Consider the following 10,000-nt stretch of genomic DNA (forward strand, 5'->3'; position numbering starts at 1 on the left):
ACTAACACCAAGCAGCTTCAGGACAGAACAACAGCATTTGAATTTGAATCAACCAAATTATGTAACACCACATACAAAATAACATCACCTATTATGGCAGACACAAAAGCACAAAGCAAATTTGCTTTGGGCCTTAAAAATACAACACACTGCGGCAGACTACCTACCGGCAGCGAAAAACGCAACGCAATCTGTAAGAGTGAGAGTGACCCCACTGGAACCTTGGACGAGTTTCTTGTGCGCTGAAGGCTCTGGCCTGGGCTAACACATTCCAGGAGCTTGGACTACAATACTCCTTTAGACAGCGGTACAGAGTTGCTTTGATTAACTTTTTGTGTAGTCAGGCAAAACCAGCATTACAGTAGGGTTTGCCTACTGAAAGGTGTGGGAACTTTCTGGAAGATGTGGTGTGCTGTGCTGTAATCTGTGTAGCTAATGGGTAGTGGTAAGGGGCTGAGAGTGAGATCTGTGCCGTGATCTGTGCTCTGTGTTTTCTTTGGTCTTGGTCTCTTGGTTCTTTTTTGGGGAGCTGGAGGGTTGGTATTTGGGATTGGGGGTGTGGAAGGTGCTTCTGGTTGTTTTAATTGATTGCTTTATGAAGACATTTAATTGTCGACTAGAGTGTCAGAGTTCAGAGTCGAGTCACAAGAGCTGCAGTTCCTCTTTTACACTCCCACCTTTTTCCTCACATCCTGATGACACACTCTGCCGCCCGGGAGACCACCTGAGAGACCGCCCAAGAGACCGCCTGAGAGACCAGCCGGGAGACCAGCCGGGAGACCAGCCGAGAGACCGCCCGAGATTCCACCCGAGAGACCAGCCGGGAGACCAGCCGAGAGGGTGCCCAGGAGAGGGTGAGAGGAAAGGGGTGTGAGTGTGTGCGTGTGCGTGTGCGTGAGCGTGAGTGCGAGTGTGTGTGTGTGTGAGTGTGTGCGTGAGCATGAGCATGAGCGTCAGAGTGAGCGCGAGTGTGAGTGTGTGTGTGTGTGAGTGTGAGAGTGAGTGTATGAGTGTGAGTGTCCTGCTTTGACCAGGAGCCACTCAATCCCAGCAGCAGCTGAAATGGCTCTGTGAAACATTCTCCCTTTGTGACAGACTGTCATTAATCCAAATACACACCGGATCTCCTTACTGCCAGCAAGTGTGTCAGGACTGATGATGTTACATATATTTAACTGAGCCCCCAGGGAGAGAGAGGAGGAGGAGGAGAGAGAGAGAGAGAGGGAGGACTAGAGGGAGAGAGAGAGGGAGAAGGGGGGGGGGGCACATCGGAAGCTGTGCTGGAGCTGTATGGTGTTGTGCATGTATAAATGATAATATAAATTTCTTTCATGATGTAAACCTGAATAAATCTCAGCACACTTGCTCTCTCTCACTCTCACTCATACGCATCACTGTCCTAATCCACACACACACACACCCCCCCCTCTCTGACTGACCCACTTCAGTCACATCATTGCTGGCCCGCCCCCCCCACAGGCTGCTGTGTGGCTCAGCCCCACCCCCCACGTGTCACACCCCATGGGGTGTCCCTCCTGGCACGGGTCCAGAGCGGGCGGGGCCGGGGGCAGAGAGCCGGGGGCAGAGAGCCGGGGGGCAGAGAGACAGAGGCAGAAGTGGGGGGGTCATGGGGGGGTGAAGACAGGCTTTCTTTGTTCCAGCTACTCACCAGAGAGCAGCTCTTCTCCTTCCAGCACGGCCTGCGTGCTCTCAGGCTACAGAGTCAGAGTCAGAGTCAGAGTCAGGTTGGAGGAAGGCTGAGGACGGTCTGGGCTGAGAGAGATAGGGAAAGATGGAAATGCTCTCTCTCTCATCTCTCTGATGCTCCATTTTAAACACAGGACACCTGTCCTGTGCTGCTCTACACACTCTGTTCTGTGCACGCACATGCAAATGTGTGTGTGTTTTAACATGAGTGTGTGTATCTTTGAGCATGCCTGTGTTAACGTGTATCAGCTTGTGTGTATGAGAGTGTATTTGAACATCAAAACAATGTATGTTTGATCATGCAAACGTGTGTGTGTGTCCGTGTGTGTGTATTTGAACATGCCTGTGCTAACATATATGAGTGTGTGAGTGTATTTGAACATACCAGCGCTAACGTGTGAGTGAGTGTATTTGAGCATGCAAACGTGTGTTTGATCATGCTAATGTGTGTGTAACGTTTGTGTGTGTGTGTGGAGTGAAACACTGACCCCGCAGTAAGCAGATTGTTGCCAGGTAGCACAGATACAGGGCTGGGCCAGGTAAGACGACACCATCAGACTGATCACCTGGAATCTCAGGAGCACACCTGGCACCAGGTAACTCCACCTCACAGCTTAACGCCCTCTCAGTGGGCAGGATTCCGGACTGCGTGTGTGTTAAACCGCATCACTGAGAGACCCCACTGTGAGCAGAAACAGCAGGCAGATCCCTCCCAGTGACACACAGGGCAGCGTGTGCGGAGGGAGCCTCTCTGAACGACGCTGCGTCCCTGATCGCCCCTGGCACGTGTGCAGGAACAGCGAACTATTACTCCTCCACCAATCAGACCTGGCTGATCTGATCCATCAGCAGCAAACCCAGTGTAACAGGCTATAAACAGCCTGGGTGCATCTGATCTGGTGAATGATTAACTGCAGAATATGCCTTGGATATTTATGAGCAGAGCAGGCTTCACTGGAAGATGATTACAGGGATTAGGCAGGAACAGAAAGAGCTTGGTCTTGTTCTCAGGAAAAAAGCATTTATGGTGAAAGATGCTGGATCACAAGCCACGCAACCCTGGCTCTGTGAATGAGTCTAGCTTCACACATCTGCTTTAGATAGTATGCAGTATTGTGCAACCAACTGCCATACAGCGTCAACAAGAAGGCAAATGCCAAATCTCGTTTTTTCCCCAAGAGAGGACAGTGTCCCTGAAATACTACGGGATTTTTCTGCACAAAAACCAAAGCTCAAGGTAGGGAGTTCAGCAGATGTTCCGGTTTAAAATGTCAGAGCGCCCCCTGCTGGAGAGATGCATCTGTTCCCACAGTGACAGAGCAGGAAGCATGGTGCCTTAACGCAGTAACACCCCCCTCCGAACCGAGGCCAGCCCCGGGAACGCAGAGAGAGGAGAGAGTGTTCAGTCTTTGTTGTGGTGTTCTGAGCTCTGGAACACTGAGCGTGTCATCGATCTGCCACAGAGCTCCGCCCCCAGCGCAGACCATGTCAACAACACACAGACCACCAGGAGTCACCATGGCAACGTGCATTACTGAAACACTGCGGCTCCTCGGGATCCCAGCTGCCTGTCACTCACACACACACACACACTCGCACACACGCACTCGCACTCTCACACACTCTCTCACACACACACACTCTCAAACACACACACACACACACACTCTCACACACACACTCACGCACACACACACAGTGGAAAAAGGCCGAGCAGACAGAGCGGATGAGAGCAGAGGTAGGCGTGCGCATGCTGTGTAACAGATGGAGGAGCTGTGCTTCTCTCCCTTTGCGCCAAAACTCTCTCCCTCAGTTACAGGGATACCACTGCCCCACTCTTTCAGACACACACCCTCACGCTCACAACTCCAAACACAGGCACACACTCCCAAACACACGCTAACACTCAAATTCCCAAACACACACACACTCTCAATCACGCTCACAACTCCAAACACAGACACACACTCCCAAACACATCCTCATACTCAAAATTACACTCTCAATCACGCTCGCACTCTCAAAAGGACACACACTATCAAACACACGCTCATGCTCAAATACACACTCAAATTCTCAAACACACTTTCACACTCCAAAATATACACACACACATTCTCTCTCTCTCTCTCACACACACACTCTCTCTCTCACACACACACACACACACACACACACACTCTCTCTCTCTCTCTCACACACTCTCTCTCTCTCTCTCTCTCTCTCACACACTCTCTCTCACACACACTCTCTCACACACACACTCTCTCACACACACTCTCTCTCACACACACTCTCTCTCACACACACACACAGAGCCGTTTCTCCTTCCAGGTCTCTCACCCTATCCTCAGCTGAAACTCTCTCCTGATGTATAAGCTGTTTATGCAAGACTCCTTCATGGCTCTGTCCCAGTAAGCCTTTCAGTGGGATCAGAGCGCTCTTCCCCGGCGGTGCCAGCTCCACAGGCTGAGGCTGAACGTCCAATCGGCTGCCTGCAGCGGCTGAGCCCCTGACCCCCACCCCGTCACCCTGCCACGCCACACAGTGACCCACCCGCCAACACACCTTCATCAACAAATGGTTTATTCATCCGTTCACTTATTCATGTACAGAGTGCTATCCGTGGTCTTCCGCAGAGAACAGAGCTACTGTAAGAGCAGGTAATGCCGCTGAAACTGTCCCGTGCTCAGTGCCTTTACAGCATGGCCACGCCCACGGGCGCGGCCCCCACATGACACACGCGCACACACCACCTCCCGCCCCCTCCAGAGTGCGCGCCAATCCGCTGCACAGCGGCGTGTGGAGTTTCTCCAGTCCAGCTGACTCCTCCACCTTCCCACGATGCTCAGCAGGTCATCCTGGCCACGCCCAGCTCCAGGCTGACCAGCGAGGGCTCGGGCTTGGAGCCGAAGCTCCCCTGCAGCTCGCCGTAGGCCTTCTCCGTGGCGCTGCTGCCCTCTACTGTCCGCTCGCCGTCGCTGCAGGCCGGGGCCCCCTCCCTCCCCTCCTCCCGCTCCCCCTCCTCCCGCTGCGCCTCCTTGCAGCTGAGCGGGGCCCCCAGGATCAGGGAGTCGGGTCTTAGAGGGGGGGCGCTGTAGGCGGGCGGGGCTCGGACCTCCAGGGAGGGGTCGCTCACCCCCAGCTTCCTCAGCTTCTGCAGGGAGACACACAGAGGGGAGAGGCCCTTCAAACGGGACGTCTCTGCCTCGCCTCGGGGGCACTGTGCCCACAGGAAGCTGACAGCAGTCCGGCTTCAGCGTGGCATCGCTATAGCTACTGTTGCTATGGTCACTGCACTTCCCCTGTGTCTTACAACAGCGGACGCAGCAGCCGATCTTAAACCACGGTGAGGTTGCTTTGATTGCGCAATCACCAGTTTCCACATGCAGGAGTTTAGAAACTGATTTTAAGCAGACGCAAAAAAAAGCATACAAGAGAGATAAAGAGAGAGAGAGAGCAGGATAGAGAGAGACAGAGAGAGAGAGGGAGTGAGAGAGAGAGCAGGATAGAGAGAGACAGAGAGAAAGAGGGAGTGAGAGAGAGAGAGCAGGATAGAGAGAGACAGAGGGAAAGAGGGACAGAGAGAGGAGAACAGACAGGGACAGAGACAGAGTCAGGCTTAAAGAGAGAGACAGAGGGACAGAGAGAGAGTCAGGCTTAGAGAGAGAGACAGAGGGACAGAGAAACAGAGACATGCATAAAGGTGTGTCCTCACAGCCTCCAGGTCGTGGGCGGAGTCCTCCAGCTCTCTGCTCATCTCTCTCAGGGTCAGGATGTGTTTGAGGATGGACTGGCGGGGGTGCATGGTCCGATCAAACTGGTGGTACATGTTCCTCCAGAACCTGGGTCACACATCAGAACCAGGTCAGAACCCACCTCAGCAGAGACAGAATGAAGGCGGCAGAGTACTGCTTATTTCACTCACCCTTCTCAGTGTTTCAATGCTAACCCCTAGCGTGCAGTTATAGCATAGCACTGTTTTTCACCCTGATTCTCACCGCACAGGTTACTGGCTGTTCAATATCTTTGTTTTTGTTCTTTGAATATTGATTTTATGCATCTTGCTACCATGATCTTGTAAGTCCTTCAAGATAAGAGCTTCTGGTAATTTTTTAAAAAGGTGAAATAATTAGGGGAGGTGTAGCGATGGTAATAATGATGTCATGGTTATGGTTATTGCGCTGGTTATGGCGATGAAGGTGATGGCTATGTTATGAAAGTGATAGTTAGGGTTATGGTTATGGTGATGGTTATGGCGATGATGGTGATGGTTATGGCGATGGTGATGATGATGAAGGTGATGGTTATGAAAGTGATAGTTGTGGTTATGGTTATGGCGATGGTGATGGCGATGATGGTGATGGTTATGGCGATGATGATGATGATGAAGGTGATGGTTATGAAAGTGATAGTTGTGGTTGTGGTTATGGTTATGGTGATGGTTATGGCGATGGTGATGGTGATGAAGGTGATGGCTATGTTATGAAAGTGATAGTTGTGGTCATGGTTATGGTGATGGTTATGAAAGTGATAGTTGTGGTTATGGTTATGGTGATGGTTATGAAAGTGATAGTTGTGGTTATGGTTATGGTGATGGTTATGAAAGTGATAGTTGTGGTTATGGTTATGGTGATGGCGATGAAGGCGACGAGCAGGAGCAGCAGGAGGAGGAAGGACACCCACTTGAAGTGGCAGGGCAGGGTGCTCGGCTCCAGCACTGGCTGCGCCTCAGCCAGGCTCTGACTGTACAGCGGGTTCAAGAAGTTGTGCTGCTCACTCAGGAGATACGCCCACAAAGAGTGCGTCTTCTCTTTCACCCTGAGAGAGGGAGAGAGAGAGAGAGAGAGGGAGAGAGGGAGAGAGAGAGAGGGACGGAGAGAGAGAGAAGGAGGGAGAGAGAGAGAGGGACAGAGAGAGAGAGGGACAGAGAGAGAGAGAGAGGGAGTGAGAGAGGGAGAGAGAGAGAGATAGAGAGTGTGAGTGAGAGAGAGAGATAGCGAGAGGGAGAGATAGAGAGGGAGAGAGAGAGTGTGAGAGAGAGAGAGAGAGGGAGAGAGAGAGAGAGGGAGGGAGAGATGGAGAGAGAGATTGAGGGAGAGAGAGGGAGAGATAGATGGAGAAAGACACAGATGGAGGGAGACAGCGGGAGAGAGAGAGGGAGGGAGAGAGGGAGGGAGAGAGAGAGAGAGAGAGAGAGAGGGAGGGAGAGAGAGAGGGAGGGAGGGAGGGAGGGAAGGAGGAAGAGGGAGAGAGAGAGGGAGAGAGAGAAAGAGAGAGAGGGAGGGAGAGAGGGAGGGAGGGAGGGAGGGAGAGAGAGAGAGAGAGAGAGAGAGAGAGAGAGGGAGATACAGAGAGAGGGAGAGAGCAAGAAAATCTGTCAGTTACTGTAGCTTTTCCCCATCCATCCTCTTATTAAACCCCTTCCTCTCTATTTCTATCACTCAGACCCCGCCCCCTGATCGCTGTCACTCAGGCCCCCCCCCCCGGTCGCTGTCACTCAGGCCCCTCCCCCTGGTCGCTGTCACTCACTGTAGCTCCTCCCTCTGCCGCTGACTGTTGCCCAGGAAGTTGCCGAACTGGCAGGAGTGGACGTGCTCGTGGATCTGGATGAGGAACCACTCGCTGAACTCGAAGGCCTGGGGAAACTGCTCGGTCAGCTGCCACACACACTCCAGGAACTGGGTGAACACCGGGGACACCTCCTTAGGGTCTCCGTCCAGCTGGTCACACCTGAGCGGGCGGAGTCAGGGGCTCAGGTTCAGAGAGAAGAGGCCACACCCGCCCGCCCCTCAGTGCACACGTAGAGGAAGAGCACGGTACCTGTCTGCAAACTTGTGTCCGAAAGAGATCCAATCCTTCTCAATCAGCACCTGGATGGGGGAGAGACAGAGGAGAGACAGGAGCTCGTCAGACTGTCCTGTGCCACTGTCACCAGCCAGAGAGCTCCAAAGGGGAGGGGGCTACAAGGGCCCCCATCCATACAGGGAATGCTGGAATGGTCCATGAAGCCCTTGTGTGGGGGGGGACAGTGGGAAGTACCATGAAGCCCTTGTGTGTGGGGGGACAGTGGGACGTACCATGAAGCCCTTGTGTGTGGGGGGACAGTGGGACGTACCATGAAGCCCTTGTGTGTGGGGAAGACAGCGGGACGTACCATGAAGCCCTTGTGTGTGGGGGGGGGGGGGGGGCAGTGGGACGTACCATGAAGCCCTTGTGTGTGGGGAAGACAGCGGGACGTACCATGAAGCCCTTGTGTGTGGGGAAGACAGCGGGACGTACCATGAAGCCCTTGATGGTGCGGTAGTAAGGATCCATCAGCAGTGCCCCCAGGGAGCAGACCTGAGCTGTGCGGTCCCACCCGTCTGAACAGTGCACGAGCACGCTGGCGCCCTCTGCTGTCACGGCCTGGAACACACAGCACAGCGACGCTCAGACCTCAGCTGACACAGGACACTGCAGCAGAATTCAGTACGACTGCAACAGCATCTGACACTGTGACTACATACAGCACATCTGTGACAGCAAGAAGTCTATTACACATACGCACACACAGCCTTACACATGTACACACACTCACAAACCCTTACACACAAACACACAGCCTTACACATGTACACACACTCACAAACCCTTACACACAAACACACAACCTTACACGTGTACACACACTCACAAACCCTTACACACAAACACACAGCCTTACACATGTACACACACTCACAAACCCTTACACACAAACACACAACCTTACACATGTACACACTCACAAACCCTTACACACAAACACACAACCTTACACATGTACACACACTCACAAACCCTTACACACAAACACACAACCTTACACATGTACACACTCACAAACCCTTACACACAAACACACAACCTTACACATGTACACACTCACAAACCCTTACACACAAACACACAGCCTTACACATGTACACACACTCACAAACCCTTACACACAAACACACAACCTTACACATGTACACACTCACAAACCCTTACACACAAACACACAACCTTACACATGTACACACACTCACAAACCCTTACACACAAACACACAACCTTACACATGTACACACACTCACAAACCCTTACACACAAACACACAAAATCATAATCTGAAGCATCTCCAATTAAATAAGGTATGTGGAGAATGATAAGTCACTATGTGCTCTTGGCTATACCTTCATGAGGAAGATGAAGGAGAGACTCATCTTGGTGAGAAAGAGGAGGAGGAGAGACTCACCTTGGCGAGGAAGAGGAGGGAGAGACTCACCTTGGCGAGGAAGAGGAGGGAGAGACTCACCTTGGCGAGGAAGATGAAAGAGAGACTCTCACATTGGCGAGGAAGAGGACGGTGGAGAGACTCACATTGGTGAGGAAGAGGAGGGGGAGAGACTCACCTTGGCGAGCAAGCGGAGAGGGAGAGACTCACCTCGGTGAGGAAGATGAAGGAGAGACACTCACCTTGGCGAGGAAGATGGCAGCGTCCAGGATGGCCTTGATGTGTCTGAGCCAGCCACTGCTCTCCAGACCCAGGAGGTACTCAGAGACGGAGAGAGAGCGGGTCCCCACCACTGAGACACGGGGGAAAATTTCAATGGATTATCTGCACAAATCACCAGCAGACACGCCATCTACTGGTAAAGCACAGGTACTGCTGATACTCTGCAGGACTGAGTCACTGAGTCACTGAATTACTGAAGCACTGAGTTACTGGAGGGTACATCTGTTTCAGCTCAGGATACTAAATCTAATGTTTGTAGAGGTCTAATCTGAAGGGAAGAAGGGGAGCTGTGTTTCTGATGAGTTACAGTCCGAGTGATCTGAAGAGTACGGGCAATACTGCCTCAAACAGCAGCGCTGCACGGGCCTCTCTCACCTTCCAGAAGCTTCTGCAGGCTGGCCCTCATGACGTGGATGTTCTCGATGCCCACAAACTGAAAGCGGATGTTGGAGTAGTTGTCCTCGTTCTCGTAGCCCTTCCCTGCCGCCCGATTGGCCAGCGCGTTCAGCTGCAGCAATGCAACATGGGAGGAGGACAAGTAAGACACAGCTGACCTGCCAAGCAGGGCGAGATTCAGCTGACAGGGCGAGATTCAGCTGACAGGGCGAGATTCAGGTGACAGGGCGAGATTCAGCTGACAGGGCGAGATTCAGGTGACAGGGCGAGATTCAGGTGACAGGGCAATATTCAGCTGACCTGCCAAGCAGGGCGATATTCAGCTGACAGGGCGAGATTCAGCTGACAGGGCGAGATTCAGCTGACAGGGCGAGA

The 10,000-nt window shown here is 52.6% G+C and overlaps 1 protein-coding gene across 1 annotated transcript in view; it reads right to left on the bottom strand.

The window, feature by feature from the left end:
• Positions 1 to 4,302: 4,302 nt before the first annotated feature.
• The window catches only part of mtmr6 (myotubularin related protein 6), a 15,211-nt gene continuing 9,513 nt past the window's right edge, over positions 4,303 to 10,000 (bottom strand). The window contains exons 7-14 of the mRNA XM_036520953.1: positions 9,605 to 9,737; positions 9,190 to 9,299; positions 7,990 to 8,115; positions 7,531 to 7,580; positions 7,240 to 7,440; positions 6,394 to 6,528; positions 5,426 to 5,552; positions 4,303 to 4,864 (exon numbers count right to left, since the gene is read on the bottom strand). Coding sequence (XP_036376846.1) covers positions 4,556 to 4,864; positions 5,426 to 5,552; positions 6,394 to 6,528; positions 7,240 to 7,440; positions 7,531 to 7,580; positions 7,990 to 8,115; positions 9,190 to 9,299; positions 9,605 to 9,737 — 1,191 coding nt within the window. The 3' untranslated portion in view covers positions 4,303 to 4,555. The remainder of the gene's footprint in view (positions 4,865 to 5,425; positions 5,553 to 6,393; positions 6,529 to 7,239; positions 7,441 to 7,530; positions 7,581 to 7,989; positions 8,116 to 9,189; positions 9,300 to 9,604; positions 9,738 to 10,000) is intronic.

The sequence above is a fragment of the Megalops cyprinoides genome, chromosome 2 (genome assembly GCF_013368585.1).
Source record: "Megalops cyprinoides isolate fMegCyp1 chromosome 2, fMegCyp1.pri, whole genome shotgun sequence".
Classification (NCBI taxonomy): domain Eukaryota; kingdom Metazoa; phylum Chordata; class Actinopteri; order Elopiformes; family Megalopidae; genus Megalops; species Megalops cyprinoides.